This window comes from Cavia porcellus, unplaced genomic scaffold (assembly GCF_034190915.1).
Source record: "Cavia porcellus strain 051 isolate PalLab524CR breed Dunkin Hartley unplaced genomic scaffold, mCavPor4.1 scaffold_37, whole genome shotgun sequence".
Taxonomy (NCBI): Eukaryota; Metazoa; Chordata; class Mammalia; order Rodentia; family Caviidae; genus Cavia; species Cavia porcellus.
In genome coordinates this window covers 10,133,716-10,151,557 of record NW_026947520.1, presented here as the reverse complement: position 1 = coordinate 10,151,557, position 17,842 = coordinate 10,133,716, and the positions used below count along the sequence as shown (strand labels likewise).

The window sequence follows — 17,842 nt, the reverse complement described above, 5'->3', positions numbered from 1 at the left end:
CTTTGTAGGCTGCAACCAACCTCCTTCCTAGGGCTCAGCTGGATTTGAGGATGTGAGACTACCACCTGGTCCCCAGGACCCCACTTCCAGACACAGAGTTTGATCCAGAAGCCCAGCCAGGAAACCTTGGGAAGATTACTGCAAGGATAAGTTCAGGAGGTAGGCAGAGAGACACCAGGAACTGCCTGGAGATGCCCTGGGCACCCCAGCAGCAAGAAATGAGGTGGCCCACCAGTCCCCAGGGGTCCTGGGGAGGGGTCTCCCAGGCACAGACAGCCCTTGACACCCCCAAACCTGCTGCATCATCACCCAGCATGCAAATGCCGGTTTCCGGGAAGAGGAGGGGAATTAGAGCAGCTGAAAATTCTCCTTTCTCTTCTTCACAGAGTTCCTGTTGGCATCTCAGTGCCTGTGGCAACCTGTAGGGCATAAATGATGGGGGTCTAACAGCCCATGTCAGAGAAATCTCACAGGGCCACATACTAGAAGTGACTACACATACCAGCTACTAGAAGCTTCCAGAAACCAGTAGAAGCTTCTAGAAGCTTCCTGAAACCAGTAGAAGCTTCTAGAAGCTTCCTGTCACCAGCTGTAATCTGGTCACTGGTATGTGGGAAAATGCCCAACAACCAGCTGTTGAGAGGCGGGAGCCATTATTTGTAGCATTGTAGTATTTCCATGTGTAAATGTTAGCACCACTGTCAGCTTCTAGCTATTGACACAAAGGAACACAGAGCAGCCTTCAGCCCTCCTGAACCAGACAGAGGCAGTGCCAGGACACACTGCACACAAGTATCTGCAGATCCAGAGCCACACACAGGTCTCCTGTTCCCTCATCAGCCAGCACCTTTTGAATTAGTCACCTCTGCAGTGGTGCCCAGCCAGCCAGTCTGCAGTTTGCAGTCATGAAACTCCTTGTAGTTGAGGAAGGTGAGGGCCATTGGGCACTGGAGTCCTCTGGGATGGACTTGAAGCCAGATTCTGCCACCAACTAGCTACATGACCAGGGTAAGTCATAACTTCTCCTTGAATGGTCAATCAGTACTTCAACCATTCATTCAACAGCTACTGACTTGTTCACAGAGTGACAGAAAAATAAAATGAACACTACAACATAGCCATTGGATCAAGAAAATCACATTCTAGCAAGGAAAAAGAGTTATAAAAATGATGATATTCTGGCTGGGTATCAGTTTCCTCATCTATGTAGAGGGGGTAAGCAATCTACTGCAGAAAGTTGAAAGAGAACATGCGTAGCAAGCTCCAGATATGGCTGGGGATCATGGTGCATGTCTATAAGCCCATAACTTGGGAGGCTGGGGCAGGAGGAGCTAGCCTGGGCTACATAGTGAGTTCAAGGCCAGCCTGAATTACACAGTGAGGCCTACTTCAACCCCCTCCGCTCTCCAGAGGAAAGCCAGCTCCAAATACCTGGAACAGAAGACCTATTTTCACAGTCTGAATGCCTGAGAAATCTTGGAAAGCAAATCCACAGCCAGCAATCAAACCAATTTCTTTACCAAATGGATGCACGTGCCTGCCGTGGGGAGGTGCGAATCTAAGAGCCCAGGACCATACAGTGGCTCCTGGCTTCAGCCTTAGAGCATGATGGGAAGATCCTGTCTCTTCTCTGCCCAGAACCTCTGCTCATGCTCAGAGCATCTTTCCCTGAGCTCCCGTAGATGGATTCTAGAAAGTTCCTCAGCTCCTGCCTACTAAGGGTGACTGGGTAGGAGAGCCTATCTTTGTGACAGGAAAGAGGTTCTTCCACATTGCTAGGCATCAAATCACAGAACGGGACAAGGCAAACAATTTGTGGGTTATGTACAGAGTCATTTTTCCTTCTATGTAAAAACTCTCGTCTCACTCAGCTTCCATTATCATGAGTACAGGGCCAGTCTTGTGTCAATTGTACTGTGTTCTCTCCCTCTGTGCATGTGTTTTTCTTTCAATAATCAATTAGAATCAGTTATTTGCTGTCACTCTTGTTCTGAGTACTTCTCCTACAATACATGCATGCTGCCACCAGAGGGCGACAGGCAGCTGCCTCACGGACACAGATCAAAGAATTTTTCTCTGAGATCATAATTGTTACCCTGAATTTGCCAATTAAAGCAGAAAAACAATTTGTCATTCTATTAAAAACAAAACAAAACAAGATAAAGCTTCCTTTTCATCATCCAGTTTTTCTCCACTGGAAGCAAGGGGTTAACATTCAAACACAGGACAACTTAGCAACGCCCTTGACAACCTGCAACATTGACAAATTGTATCTGATCCAAACTGCCTTCTTTTACAAAGCTTCCAGCTACAAATCCAAGCTGACAGCCAAATATCACCTTCAAAACGACAAGTTTAAATGAGTTATTATTTGTAAAGGGCTCAGAAGGCTGTGTAGCACACAGTAAGCTCTATGCAAGTATTTAAGGTTTTATTTATTTCCCAAATTTTAATCCCCCCCCCTTTGCACTGGAATGTAATTTTGTTTCAACACTGCAGGAATTAGCAATGAATGAGCCTTCATTACTTGGGTTTAATTATCTGCTCCCTTGAATGGGAAAAGGGCTGTGTTCGGAGACAGGAAGTTGTCCCAAAGGTGGTCCTGCTCAGGCAGGGGCAGATGTCGGTCCCCTCTGACACCAACACAGGCAGATGCAGCTGTGTCTGATTTATGGGTGGTCACCTGACTCAGGGCAGAGCCAAGCCTCCTAATTACAGGGATGCTGGATGGGGGTGGTTGTTATTTTTTTCCTTTCCTTCCTGAGTTGAGCTGAGAGATGGCGATCAATTAAATTATCATAAGAAAGAGGGGGTTGTTGGCCACCTGGTGCTCCTACTGCAGTGGAGGTGTCATCGCAGACAGACAGCAGCCCATCAGGCTTGGCAGCGTGGACAGGCTGATGGACAGCCTCCATGCCGCTCCACAGTCCCGCTGGCACCGCTGGGTCCTCAGATGACCACGGTGGCTGCCATATCCTATTGTGCTTTCTGTGAGCCAAGTCTGCTTCTTCCTCCAGCACCTATGTGAGGTTCTTGTGCCCATTTTCCAGAGAGGAAAGGGTGGGTTACTCACGCAGTGCACAGCCAGCAAGGCGGAGAGAGGCTGCGGGAGGTATGGGATACTGGGGGCACCACGGGGAAGCTGGCTGGGTGTGATGGCACAGTTTGGAGGGGACAGGCATCAGGAAGCCATGTCCTGAGGTAGGGGCCAGGGGGCAGCACTGCCCATCATCCAATCTGGGCTCCATCTCCTGGGTTTCAAGTTAGTTCCCTGTGGGACAAGAGTGGCCTCCCAGCTACCTGGGGGGAGCTGTGGGTGGCTGGGTGCAGAGCAGGGTGGGACCCAAGGGTGCCCCAGGTGTGGCCAGGTGCTGCCTTGTGCAGGGCGAGTCGGCTGGCAGCCAGGCCAAGCATGGTGGGGGAGGGGAGAGCACAGTTGTGAGCACGGGAGGCCAAGCTAGGGAGTGTGTGCACGCATGTGTCCAAACGTGAGGTCTGAGAGAGTCCGAGGCCTTCACAGGCAGCACCCGCAAACACTCACATCTAAAAACACGGGACTGGAAGCTGCAAGCAGGCCCCAGAGAGCCCAGCTGTTCTGTACCCCAAAGCACACACCAGCTCACACAGACAGCTGAGTCTGGGGAGTCACCTGCACCCCTCCCAGGGCTGGGCCTCCAAGGGGCCACTGCAGGGCAGTGTCCGGCCCCTCCTAGGGATTGGGGGAAGAAGACTCAGGGGTGGAGGGCGTGAGTCTGTAAACTCAGCACTCAGGAGGCTGAGGCAAGAGGATTGCCGCAAGTTTGAGGCCAACCTGGGCTACAGAGTGAGACTCCCCTCAAAAAAACATAAAGAGTAGCCAGGGGAGAGCGGAGTCCTGGAAGACACAGCCCATGCGTAGGGCTGGAGCATGACCGACCGAGGGGGTGCTGCCCGACCACCCAACCTTCAGCCCCGACCCCTGCTCTACACCAACCCTGACGTGGTTTCCTTCTGCTGACCTAAGTGCAATTTTCTCGGGGAAAAAAATACCTTCCCTGGCCCCCAAATCAAATCACCCAGGGAGGAAAGGGGTTGAAAGGAACCAAGGGAAATAAATGTATTCAGCAAGTATATTTTTATTCCAATAAAACTTGATTCAATAACCAACATGAATATTTCATTGGCAAGACACAGCCCCTCCTGCATCCTCCCTGGTCTCGGGCCAGGTTGTCCTCCCTGACTCTGTCTCTCTTCTTCCCTCAGGTCCACAGCTGCCCCCCATCCCCGCCAACAACGGGGGCAGTTCTGAGAACAGTTAGTCTACCAGCCACCGCCAGGCAGCTCCTGTGTTTCGAGAACGTGCAAGGCTGGGCTCCAGCGGGGAGAGCTGGCTTTGAATCCTGACTTGCTGCGTGACTCTGTACACACTGCTTCCCTCTCTGAGCTCCATCTGCACTCCTCCTCCGTGACATTCTTATGGAGAGACATGAGAGCATGGAAAACTTTATACGCATCAGTTATTATACAGACAAGGCGCAAGCAACTTTTTGTTTTTATGAGCCAGAGTCTTCTTATGTAGTCCAGGCTAGCTTTGAAATCACCATGTCGTCAAAGTTGGCCTCTAACTCCTGGTAATTTTCCTGCCTCAGCCTCCCGAGTGCAAGGATTACAGGTGTGAGCTACCTCACCCAGTTCACCCAGCAATTTTAGCCCTCCCACAGACCTGTCCTCGATGGCTTTGTGGTTGTCAGCCATTCCACTATGATCCCCTCATCTACTCCACTGCCCAGGAATTACACACCATGGCAACGGCCATGGCTTGGGGCTGCCCTGTGGAGGAGACAGCAGTACCGGTGCTAACATACCACCCCTCCCTGGGCTCCTGAGGGTGGGTCTTCCCCAGGGTAGCAAGTGACCCAGAGCACTCCATCCCCCAGCTGCAGCGATTGGTCCTGAGCTGGGCATGAGACTCAGTAAGACTAAAGGCATTCAGCCCATTTGGACCAACAGGCTGGAGACCAGAGACCTGGCGCCACTGCTATTACTTGGGAAGAGAACAATGAAGAATGAAGCTGATATGAAAGGAAACCAAGCCAAGATAGAAGTGGCTGAGAGGCCTCCTCTACGCCCTGATGCAGCTGTGCCTGAAGCAGCATCACTGTCCTTTCCAGTTAAAAACGTCTTAAAACTTAAGCTGGGTTTCTGTCCCTTACTTATTTTATTTTATTTTTTGTCTTTTTGAGACAGGGTCTCTATGCAGTTCAGGCTGGCTTTGAGCTCACTTTGTAGCCCAGGCTGGTCTCGAACTCACAATAATCCTCCTGCCTCAGCCTCTCGAGTGCTGGATTTACAGGTGTGAGCCACCATACCCAGCTTTCTGTCCCTTACTTTAAAAAAAGTAGTGCACCTGAAGCATGTCTTTCCATTCTGTTAATTAAGGCTTTTGTTCTTCCAGGGCAATGTTTAGGGAAAGAGAGGCATGGGGTTGCAAGAAGCAGTGGGACCTCCCGTGGGCTGGTCCCAGTCCCCTCAGTCTGGAGGCACCTTTCAGAAAAGCATCTTCCTCGCAAGCACAAAGTCATGAGTTTGATCCCAGGTACCAAAGGGGAAAAAAAAAAAGAATTCAAATGTAGTCAGGAGTATAAGCAGATCAGATGCCCCCTCCCAGCCTCAGTTTCCCTAACAGTGAGATGACAGTGTTGGCTGAAGAGCTCAAACCCAGCTCTAACATCTTGCATAAATATTTTGGTTCTGTTTTGGACACTTCTGGGACTCGATCCTCAACCTTACTATTTCTTTGAAAAGAGATGTCCACGTGCAAACAACAGATCAACAGTGCTGCCTTTGAGTCCAGTTCTAAGGCAGGGGAGAATCGGGCCAGCGGCCTACAAACTCCTTCCAGCCCTGAAGTCATCGAGGAGGAGACAGGCTGTGCCCCGGGGAGGCGGGGGACACCCAGTGCCAGCCCAGGGCCGAGGCTCAAAGGGGTTTCAGTGGGGCACTGGGGGTCAGAGGAGTTTCCCAGAGGCCCTGCTCTGGTCAGGGCTTGGCAAAGCAGGGGCAAGACCCAGGTGGCCACTGCAAGGCTGACTGCTCAGGAGGAGGGGAAGGGAGGGAAGGTGCTGTCTGCTGTCTTTTCTTCTCTCAGTTTGCAAGGGTTTGCAAATTTCAAAGTAGTTTCTGGCAAAACAGGAAGATCTGTCTGGAGTCAGAGGGTGTCTTGTAGCCAGAGTGGGCACAGAGCAGTCTTAAGCGTGGCCCTGGGAAGGACAGGCCAGGTGAGGAGCATAGGTCATCAGGCAATGCCAGGGCGGGTTGGAAAAGGAGGTAAGGTCCAGGATCAGGGACAAGAGATTGATGTAAAGCTCATGGCTCCTTCGTGCAGACGGGGCCTGGTGACATGGGACCGGGAGGTGGAAGCTGACAGCCAGGACTGGGCCAGGGCCCCAGGTCTGCTGGCTACTTGATCAGATGCACTCTCTCAGGCCACCGTGTAAGGTAACGTAGGATCTTAACTGCAAAAGGGCCCGGAGGGCACCTGGGCTCACCTGTAAAGTGAGAGGCTTGGGTCAGGGGGCCTTTGAGCTCCTCTGCAGAGCTGACACTCCCAAATGATGGGCCATAGGGTTCTGCTATGACCACACCATTAAGGTCTCAGATCCTCTTAAGAATCTGTTGGAAATGGCAGCCTGGTTTCATCACAATGCGCATTTGCACGCTTACATACAGAGTTCTGCATGTAATTCCAAGGGGTCTGAGGTCCTACTGGGGCCCAGTGCCGACAGCAGGCTGAGATTTTCTGTTTGCAGTTCCAGGCCCCTTGGGGTTGGACAGAAGCCAGCCGAGAGCCCCACACCTTCTCCTTCCTCCAGGTAAACGCTGGTGGCAGCTGTATTTTGCTCTGAAGCCCCAGTGGCTCTAAACCATCAGTGCAGGGTTGGGGCTGGAACTTGCCTGGGAGACACCGGACTGAGTCTGTCGCCCCTAACCATGGCCTGGCAGGGTGACCCAGTTTGCAGCAGGCCCAGCTGGGGCTGGAGACAGCAGCCGGCGGTGTGCCCGGGCCACACGCAGAGCAGATGAATGGGTGGTCAGGTGTGAGGAAGCCGGCCAAGGCGCCATGCAGGGACACAAGGCACTTGTTTGGATTTGTGAGGCACTTTATGAAGCCCTCCGAGCTGGCTTTTCTGAACGAGAAGCTTCACAAAGACCTGCCGCCGCAGTTGCGGAAAGGCCCCTCTGTTTCTGCTCAGAGTTCACAGGAATCCAAGTGGGGCCTGCGCAGCCAGGAGCACATGTGGAGAAGCAAAGCGGCTCAATCAATGGGCTGCGTTACAGGCCTGTGCCCGGGCAGGCGGTGGCGGGCGGTGCTGATCGCTCCTGCCCGATCCCCTTCCCCTGTGCTGTCAGGAGTGCCAATCACAGGGGATTAAACCAGCTGGGGGCACGGCCTGCAGAGAAAGGCCTGAGGCTGGGCTGGCAGCCAAACGCCAAGCCAGATCAGGGAGACTGGGGCAGGGACAGGCCCAGTCTTTGGGAGAAGGGGACAAAGCCACCAGCAAAACAAGCCGGGTGGGGTGGGCAGCGGGGAAGACGGGCGGGCAGGCAGGCAGGCTCGGGGTGGGGCTGCAACTCCTGCAGAGCGCAGGGCTGGACCTGGAATCCCGCTGACCCAATGGGGTTGCATGAGCCAGATGCTCGCTCGCTCGCTCGGGGAGTTTTAAAAGCCAGCAAAGCAGCTGAGGGTGCTACCTGCTTCGCTGAGGCAGAGGCTGTGGCCACAGAAGTGCAGTAACTGGCCCAAGGTCCCTAGCAGGAGTGGCTAGGCTGTGAGCCCCAGCAGGGCCGGCTTCCCAGGTCATAAAAACTGCACCTAAAGGGGTTCTGTAAAGTGTTGTGGGGTGCTGCTCATCAGAGCTGGGGCTGGACAGGGAATGCTGGGGGCAGCGGGTTCTGGTTCCTCCCCACAAAGCTGATGGGGCCAGAGGCCAGCTGGGGACAGCTGGTGGCAGCCTGGGCATCAGTCTAGGGGGAATGGGGGTTCCAGGCTGTGTTAAGAGGGGACAGTTGCGGCCCCTCCTGGTCACTCGGTCTTCCCCCGGCCCTGCTAATGGCCTTCAGGGGAAATCATCTGCGAGAGGTGATTTTCTGCTGCTCTGAGATCAAAGCCGGGCCTGGAGTGAGTCCCTCACTGGATAATGAAGATGAATCCCAGCCAGGTCTGCCCAGAAAGCACGTTAACTAAATGAAGATGGCAGTTGAGCGACTGTGGAGTTTGTATTCAGGCCAAATTGAACTCTCTTTCCCAGCAAGTAGATGCAAAGCCTGGCTGGTGCCCAAGAAAGGGGGACGCCCACGCCCACGTGTGTATGTGCAGTCTCTCTCTCTCTCTCTCTCTCTCTCTCTCTCTCTCTCTCTCTCTCTCTTTCCACTTGTATCCCTGGCGATGGCGCCACCACAGGGAGGGGCTGGTCCCAGATGAACTGGGCTTGGCTACCTTTAACTCCTGCTGGGTCCCTGGCCAGACCGGAAGGGCTGGAGACAGCTTGGACAGCAGGGTCCCCTGGGTCCCCTAAGGACAAAAGGGGTACAGTGAAGTGAGACCTCGCTTTCAGTCCTGGCTCTTACAAGCCCACGTGACCCCGAGCTCAAACCTAAACATTTCTAAGCTGTAAATTCTCAATTTATAAAGGAGGATGGCCGTGAGGCCTGCCAGCCAGATCCAAGGCGAGCCGAGCTATGGGGATCACCCTGACCCCCCCTGGCCTGTACTTCCCCGCTGAGTCCCCAGAGAGTCTGGGGTGGCAGACTCAGCTTTGGGGAACTTCTGACCCAGATCCCAGGCCCCTGCTTCCCAGCTCTGAGCCCAGTCTCCCTAACCCCACAAGAGTGGGGAATTCCATCCCTGCCTGGCTCTTTCCCAGGGATGATAATGAAGCGCATCACAGTGGACCTCAGGAGAATGCACGGGGGCAGCAGGAGAACCAGGCATAGGTTTGGGCATCCTGGGCCTGCTTTCCTCTTTGCTCTGGCATTGTACAAAGATCACCAGAGAACTCTCATAAGTGCCAACCCCAGCTCTTGGGTTAGAACTCTAGGGAAGAGGCCTGGGCAGATGAGGCCCAACCCCAAGACTCCTCGGGTGATTCTAATGTGTAGCCAGTGAGCAGGTCTGGCTAGAGAAGGCTTTTTGTTGAACGGCCTGGGAGCCCCGTGGTCAGTGCATGTTCTGATTCATGAGGTTGCGGCAGAGGAGTCCGTGTTTCTAACAAGCTTCTGGTGCATTTGACCCAGCACGGTCCTAATAAAGGGACCACAGCTCTGTCATCTGTCCTCATTGTCAGGCTGAGGCTTCTGCACAGCCTCTGCTCTCAGAGCATGCGTGGCACCAACGCACCTGGACCCAAGCTGGCACTCGATGTGGAGGCCCAGGAGCAGAATGTGAGTCCAGGCTGCCCCAGCCACCGTGGACTCAGACAAGGTCCTCCCCCTATCCAAGGTAGACCTCAGGAGCTACACCTGTCAATCAGGCATGCTCTCACTGCCCTGAAAGCCTTATAAAATCAACAGGACACTACAACAGCACCATGAATAAGAAATACAAATTGATATGATGATAAACCCCAGCCGGGTCGGCCCAGAAAGAGACAGACAGACAGACAGGATATCATACTTACAATACAATTTTTTCCCCTTCTTTTACCTGACACTGAAGGACACATGGCCCACCTCCGATGACATCTGGGTTTCTGATCTGGTAGATTCTGGTTGGTGGCCCCCATACACCTGTACCCCAACAGTGCTGAGGTGCGGGGTGCACCAGACACACTCATAGGGGAGCCCTCCACCCCGGCTTCTCCATCTAGCCCCAGAGCCATGCATGGCCAGCCCAGCACCGCCATTTGGAGATAAGTCCATGTCCAGATTTATGCAACATACTCAGGAAGCCTCAGCCCAAGCATATGCCTCTGCCCTTCCACCCACGGCTGAGTCCACACACAGGCGCATCCAGGCAAGCGTCCAAGTCACCTCTGGTGGGCAGCTGCACACCACATCCTCAGCAAGCTGACTACCGAGAGGCAGGGTATCTGTGGGGACATAGGGCAGATACGCGCTAGGATGATCGGACCGCAGGAAAGCGCTCTGTCACCTTCTTCCCATTTGCCAGGCTCTGTCCTGTCGCACGGCCGGCCTCCTGCCCCATCACCCTGTCTCTGGCCACAACCTAAGCAGGGCCTCTGAGCTACTGGAGAGTTGGGGACTGGATCGTAGGCCCCTCCCTTGACAATTCTGAGTAAGCAGACCTGGACAGGGTGGCAATGATCAATCTTTTTTCAACCCAGATGGGCTGATGTGCTGCAGTCAGGGCGGAGGACCAAGCACCCTCCCCTACCTGCTGTCCTGCAGAGAGCACCCAGCTTAGAACCACAAGCACCAGGCTTGAGTTCTGGCTCTACACCTTAAGCTGTCACCAAATGTGCATCACTTAACAGAGCTGGGCCTCAATTTTCTCATTTGTAAAATGGGAACAGTGAAGATGCCTGTCGGAGGGAATATTAAAAAAATGCAGGAAATATTCCAAAAAGGTGGTCGTACTGAACAAACTCAAGGTGCCATCTGTGATGCCAGGGCACCTGCCAGCCTCTTCCCAGAGTTCCTACTTCAACAGCACCCCAAACCCAGCCAGCCAGCACTGCCCAGTGCGCTCAGAGGGCGGGATTAAAACTGGAAGTCCTCCTGTGGCAGTGGCGGCGCCCCCTGCCGGCTGTCCCTGGCTCTGGCGTCTGTCTCAGGTCCTTTGTGCAGCCTCTGCTCTTCCTCTCTTCTCAGGCTCAGCCTCCTTTCAGAGCCCACCTCCCACTTCCAGAAAGACGTCACTCCAGCACCCAGTCCTCTGCCTGCTGCCATTGAGTCCGCACTGTCCTAACTGGGAGTCTCTGAGGACAGGGACCTGGTCTCAATCATCCACAGTCCCTGCGGCACATACTGGTAGCACACGGCCATTATCTAATAAAGGTCTTTGTCACACAGGCAACATCTGCCCTTGCTAGAAAAACAAAAAACAATAAATGCAAATTAATGCAGCATGGAGGTCCTACTCTACACTTCCAAATTAGCAACTTAGGGGAAAAAAGGTCAGAAACATTGGTCACAACATCACACTGGAACTGGTACACACATTCCTGATAATGTTGAAACCTGGAACGATCGTTTAGCAGAGCAGCATGGATCCAGGGTTATAAAAAAGCTCATTTACTTTGACCCCGTAATCCACCTCATAATGCTGCATCCAAAGGAAATCACTCAAAGAATAACAAGTGTTATACATGCATAAAGATATTCGTTGTAACATTATTTGTAAAAGCCCCAAATGGAAAACAATTGGCCATTTAAAATATTTATGGAAAACTATGTTACATGGAAAAATGCTTATGATCAAATGTGAGTAAAAACTCAGAATGTAAAATTATATGTCCATTATAACTACGTAATAAAAACGTAGGCATGCTGACAAGGACTGGAAGAGACTTTGCAGAAATGAAGTTAATTATTGTGTTAAGGAGGCAGAACCAGAGGTGATTGGTTTTTATTTTGTAAACTCTTCCCATAACACTGCTCTAATGCCATTTTTACAATGCAAAAGTTAGATAGCCAAGTAACAGTGTGTGTCATATAAATACAGGGAGAGAATTGGGGAGAAGGGTGATATTTGGGGGACCTGGATCTAGTCTTATCTCTATCCCAGAACATGTTGGGCAAGATTCCCTCTGGTTCCAATAAACGGTGGGATTCTGAATGGAATTGTGCTTAGACAGGGAGGACGGAATTGATCTGCTTTGTGGGTCTTCCCAAAGGATTCTGGGTAACTCCTGGGAAGGCTGACTTTTCTGAGTCTCTCCTATGTTGTCTGCAGCATCTTAGGGCTGGACCAGGAAGGGTCACAGGATGTCACGGTCAAGGTGCTCACAATGCCCAAGGTCTCCCCTGCCAGCGCCTGGTGTGCAGAGCCCGACATTCGGCTCTCTGTTCCCACTGTTCTGACCACCAAGCCCTGTGACACTCTGCATCCCCGCCCCAGTTTTTACCTGCTGTCCTGGCATAATTATTAATAGCTCCTTTTGGTCTCTAAAGCATCCCAGTTGAGACATAGTCACATTACCTAGACCTCTGTAGAGCAAGAAAAGAGGACAGGAGCACTGCCTCTGTGGCTGATGGAGACTGGGATGCGGGAGTCTTCCTTATATGGGTAATGTCAGAGCCAGAGATGTCAAGAAATGTTCCAACTGGCACCTCGGCCACCTGCCCCCTGCCCTGGCTTCCACGGGTTCTCTGTTCTTCTGGGGTTCACTCATGGACACCCACATCTCCCTTTTCCTCCCTAAATCCCACATCTATCCAACACACCTGCTCCTGCGGCTTCCTGCTCCAGATAACTGCATCTTTCTTCTGGGGCCTTTCCGGGCTGTCCCTTTCCTTCTACAAGACCTCAGCGATTTTCTGTTTTAATCAAGTATTCTTTCCATCTCTCTAGCCCCAGCTCAGCCTCTGCTGAGCCAGTAAAATTCCTTTCTCTCTTCCTGGGGACATTTTTCACCTGTCCTTTCTCCAACCAATGTTATCTTAGTGCTAAGCGAGATCATCATTCTGGCCAATGTCATGGGGATTCTCAATCACCTGCTGGCCTGACAGAGACAAAGACCTGCAGGCGGAGACACCTGCGCACACTCACAGACAGGTACAGGCACTACTTCCCGTGTGCACGCACCACATTCCTGTGACTCACACGCAGGGATGTGCCACAGGCAAGACTGCAGGCATTCACACCATGTTCCCACAACACACACGCTTCACACATATCAAAAGTCTCCCATGCAATGCCCACTCCTTTCAGATTCGTGCTGTGCATACAACACATGTGGTGCATGTCTCATATGTGCTGTATACAAGCCTTAGATTGTGCATCCATTACACACCTTGCACACACACACACACACACACACCCTGACAGGCAGGCTTTGCAGTGTCATAATCCATTCTTACAACAGGAGCCATGTCCCCCACCAAGCTGCACAAGGACTTCAGCGAGGAACATTCATTACTGCTAACGAGTATTACATGCCTAATTAACTCCCAGGCTTGGTCTGAGGCTCTGACCCAGGGCCTGATTTCCATTCAGGGAAAAATAAATGGGAAGCTAACAGGACTCAGAAGCTGGTTAGCAGGACTTCAGGCTCACTTGTATTTACCTACCCCATCCCCAAACTGGAGCTGCATGGTAAAAGAAATACTTGGCTGGAGGAGGGGGCTGGGTCCAGTCTGACCACTTTCTGAAGCATCAGACCAAATCCTCAGAGTTGAAGGGTCTCTCTGACACCTGAGAACTGTGACTTTCTCTAGTTGTGCCCCTTGGTGTCCAGCTGATCTGCCCACTGCACCCAGCCTGGTTGGCACATGTCACCTCCTGATCACTACTCTCTGCCCCACCGAGTCCTCGCTGGGTACTGCCTCAGCCCCGCATCACTACATTGGTGAGAGTGCAGGACAAAAGGACTCACCATGCCAGGGGAAGTGCTGGCCCCTGAACACAGGGCTTGGCAGGGCTGTGTGCTACCCAGCCCCGTAGACCATCACAGGACAAAGGCAGCGAGCAAACAGTGGAGACGCCAAGCCAGGAATGAAGACACCAATTAAGTGGGTTTCTTGGGCTACTCCTCATCTTCCCTGGGCCTCAGTTCCCCAGTGTGTGAGGCTGTACAGGGTTACAGCACTGTTGTCTACTTTAAATATACTTAGAGAACATCCCAGAGCTCCTGGCACAAAGCAGGAGCTACGTGTGTTGTTGCGTGGTAGTTTATTAATATGTGATGTTTTCCGATGGTACTGCTACCAGTGTGACAGTCATTACTGCCACCATGATTTCCCCGTTGCTTAATCCGATGCAACCTGGCCTCACCCTGAAGATTCTACCTTCATCTCCCCAGCTCAGCTGCTGCCCTGCACCAGCCTGGTGTTCTCAGCTCCTGATCTTGGCTTGCCTTGGCTTGCAATGTCTCCTGGCCTGGAGGTTCTGCTTTCTCATTTGTCCCATTAAGTCTTCCTCGCTCTTCAAGGCTACAGCTCTTATCCAGCCCCCACCCTGTACTGGCTCCTCCTGTGGCTTATACTGACTGAGGTCCTCTACGTGTGCTCCTCTGGTGTTATGACGGTAAAAAAATGTCTTTAGTAAGCAAAGCGTGGTCACGCCCTCCTGTCATCTCAGCACTAAGAGGGGTTGAGGCAGGAAGACTGCAGGTTTGAGATCAGGTGGAGGGCATCAGAGCGGATTTGCCGTCAGGAGGTGCAGCATTTGTCAGAAGTGGATCGCTGGGGCATGGCCTAAATGGGTTTAGCTCCCTCTCTGGCTCCTCTTTCATTCTTGGCTTCCTGACCACCACGAGGTGAGCAGTTTTCTTCCTCCAGATCTTCCCACCACACCCGTCTGCTCTGGAGCCTATGAACCACAAACATGAGCCAAAATAAACCTCTCTTCCTTTGAGTTGTGGGTGTCAGGTATTTTGTCCCAGAGATGAGGAAAGTGACTACGGCGGTTTTTGATACCAGAGAAGTGGAGTTGTTGCTGGGATGCTACTGACTTGTGTGCTTTAGAAGTTTTTGGAACTGGTTTGCAAGAGCAGTTTAGGAAGGTTTGGAGATGCTGCCTGAAGAAGCCCTAGATTATGGTCAGAACTCAGAAGACTAGAATACTAATAAGAAAGGCAGACTGTAAAGGAGATTTCAGTTGGGAACAAGAACTCTGTTGACTATTGGAACTAGCAAATCTGTCTACATTTTGATCATACCCAAAGACTTTGAGGGAGACTCAGATTAAATAATATGGTAGAGGAAATTTCAAAGGAGCCCAACATTCAGGCTGTAGCATGAATACTGCTTGCCACTTTTAGCCTGGTTTATAATGAAAATTGAGGGGGGGCATCCAGAATGCTTTCAGTTTTGTTTTGTTTTGTTTTGTTTTTGTCTTTTTTGTTTTTATCAGTACCAGGGATAGAGCTCATGACTGCCTGCTTGCAAGGCAGGTGCTTATACTGCTGAGCTAAATCCCCAGCCCTGTGCTTTCAATTTTTCCAGAAAGAAAGTACCAAAAAAAATAGATCAAAGGAGAATTTTATGATTAGCATTTTTAAAAAGCCAAGTAATGCTGATGCATGGTGGTACATACCTGTAATCCCAGCACTCAAGCAGGAGGATTATCACAAGTTCAAGGGTACACAACCTGGGATATACAGTGTATTCAAAACCCTATCTGAAAACCACAAGACTCTCTCTCAAAAAATGAAACAAAACAAAAATGGCCAAGTACTCTAGGTGAAGACAATAGGAAAAATGGCTTGAGGGCATGTCAGGAACCAGCAAGACCCCAACCTTCACCCTTCAAATTGGAAGACTGCTTTGAGAAAACAGCAGCACCCAGAAGATGGCACCCTGTTAGTGAATGCTGGCTTATGGAATTGGCTCCCAGGATTTGTTTCAAAGTGTTCAGCCATCCAGGCACTCAGAGGTCCCTGCAGCCATGGCCCTAGAGAGCCTGATTTTTGCTCAAGCTACTGGCAGATCTCAGCATCATCCATGTACTGCTGGCACACAGAATACACGAGTTGTGGGGTCAGGGAGGTTTCCACTCAGATTTCAGAAGAAGAACTGGAAGTTGAGGCAATGTGCCCATGAGAGGACAGTGCATGAAACTATAACAATGAAGCTGCTTATGCAGAGGGGACCCCAGGAAGTTAGAGAATCCAGGAAGATGAAACATCTCAGGAAAGCCAGAGGCAGTGCATAAAGTCAGACCAAGAGAGAGGCCATGAAGGCTGCAACCACCGGCAATGCCACAGGGTCAGGATCACCTTAGCCGTTTGGAGTTCACATCTCACCACAACCTGCCCTGCTACAGGGATGGAGCTACAGGATTTAATATTTGCCCTGCTGGATTTCATTCTTGCTTTGATTTCACTGGTCTCTCTCCCCTGACCCTCCTTTTTGGAATGGGAATGTTTACTCTGTGTGCCATTGCATGTTTAACTTCTTTTTGATTTTTGCAAGGGCTCACGGCTAAGACTGTCTTAAATTTCATAAGATATGTTGGGCTTGGACTTTTCAGCAGTGCTGGAATGGTTAGGACTTTGGCAACCCTTAGAGATGGACTAAATGCATTTTCAAAAAAAGATGCATGTAAGTCTTTGAGGGCCAGGGTAGAATGTTATGATTTAGATCTAAAATAACCTCAAAATCTCATGTGTTTGGAAGGCGACTGAATTATAGAGCATCATAGCTGACTTACTGTTAGGAGGTGGGGTCTGTTTGAAATAAGTGGGTCACTGTGGTGTCACCTGAAGGGTTTCTCTCCCGGCCCAGCTCCTCTCTTGGCTCTCTACTTCCTCTCTGCTATGAAGTGAGCACCTTTCCTCTGCCCAGGCCCTCCCACCATGTCATCTCTACTGGAGCTGCCAGCCAAGCCAGGACTGAAACTTCTAAAACATGAGCCAAAATAAACTTCACCTCCCTTAAGTGATAAGTGCTGGGTATTTGGTCCCAGCAGTAAAGAAGGTAACTAAGACATTTAGATTAAAAAAAGAAAACACAAGTCAGAGATCCAACTGAAGTCTCAGCAGTTAGCTCTGATGACATTTCTTTTTTCTTTCCCCAAGGTAGCAGCATCCTGTATGTGACATTTCTCATGGTCATGACTATCTTTCCATTTTTACCATATTTAAGCCACTGCCAGCCCCACACCACAGTCCTGTACATTTGGGTGCCGGGCATATCTTCAGGGAACCTGTGGCAGATGCCTGTCAGCAGCACTGCAGGAGGACCCCTCAGGAACCTCAGCCAGCACCCCCTGCCGCCCTGCTGTCCTGCCTGGGGCTCTGTCTATCCCTGGGAGCTGCTCAGCCTGGATGGGGACAGCCACAGAGCCAGGATCCTGCTTCCTTAGGCAGCCCCAACGGGACATGGTCCTGGGTAACCTGTCCCTTTCCTCCTCCCAAGGCCACCACTGTCACATGGCCCATGGTCGCTCCGGGGTAGCCCAGCTGGCCTGAGCCCCAGCTGAACAGGGTAGCATCTAGCTTAGAAAGGCCCTGTTTCCGGCCTTCCCTCCCATGTCCTCTCCCTCCCGAGCTGACTCCCAGAGCGGGGCTGTGCTCACAGGGACCCCACACTGAGGCAGCCCTGCGGGCCCTCTCTACCAAACTTCTGAGTGTTACCACATTATTCCCCCGAGCTCTGTCTCGCTCATCTCCACAGCTGCTGACTGCTCCACAGGAAGAACAGGTCACCACACATGTCCAGTTTCCAGATAACTGCCGCCTCAACATCCTGCTCTTGTTTTTACTTTTCTTTTGAGACAGAGTCTCACTATGTAGCCCAGGCTGCCCTCAAATTTTTGGCTTTAGCCTCCTGGACACTGTGCCATGGCCACCAACAGTCACTGGAGCTATTTCTTAGAACAACATGCTGGTAATGACATTTCACAGCCTTTTAGCCTGTTAGGCAGCCCCAAATTTTTGCTGCTAGCTAGGCCCAAAAGGTGTGGGGAGAGGTGGGGGTGGGTGGACCCCACAGCAGCCAGCTCTCCAGTTGGTTGATCCTGCCTGGGGAGGCCCCCAATTCCCAGGAACCAATCTGGCAGTAGTTAGTATTTCCAGCTGATCTTGCCTATGAGCAAGGAACCAATGAGCATTTATTGAACATCTACTATAGCCGGGGGTAAACTGCTTTCTGCAATAAGCCTGTTGGTTTTCCCCTCTGAGCTCAGCGGCTTCTTCTCTTCATGGTGCCTCTTCATGTCTCATTTTCCTCACCCTGAACT

The 17,842-nt window shown here is 51.6% G+C and overlaps 1 protein-coding gene across 9 annotated transcripts in view; it reads right to left on the bottom strand.

The window, feature by feature from the left end:
* The window catches only part of Megf11 (multiple EGF like domains 11), a 273,478-nt gene that overhangs the window by 87,168 nt on the left and 168,468 nt on the right, over positions 1 to 17,842 (bottom strand). For 6 of the 9 annotated variants that reach the window (XR_010045594.1, XM_063243299.1, XM_063243301.1 and 3 more), the window contains exon 6: positions 8,477 to 8,551. The exons of the other annotated variants lie outside the window; for them this stretch is intronic. Coding sequence is in view for 5 of the 6 variants with exons in the window: in XM_063243299.1 (XP_063099369.1) it covers positions 8,477 to 8,551 (75 nt within the window). In the remaining variant the exon portion in view is untranslated. The remainder of the gene's footprint in view (positions 1 to 8,476; positions 8,552 to 17,842) is intronic. 9 annotated transcript variants of the gene reach the window in all.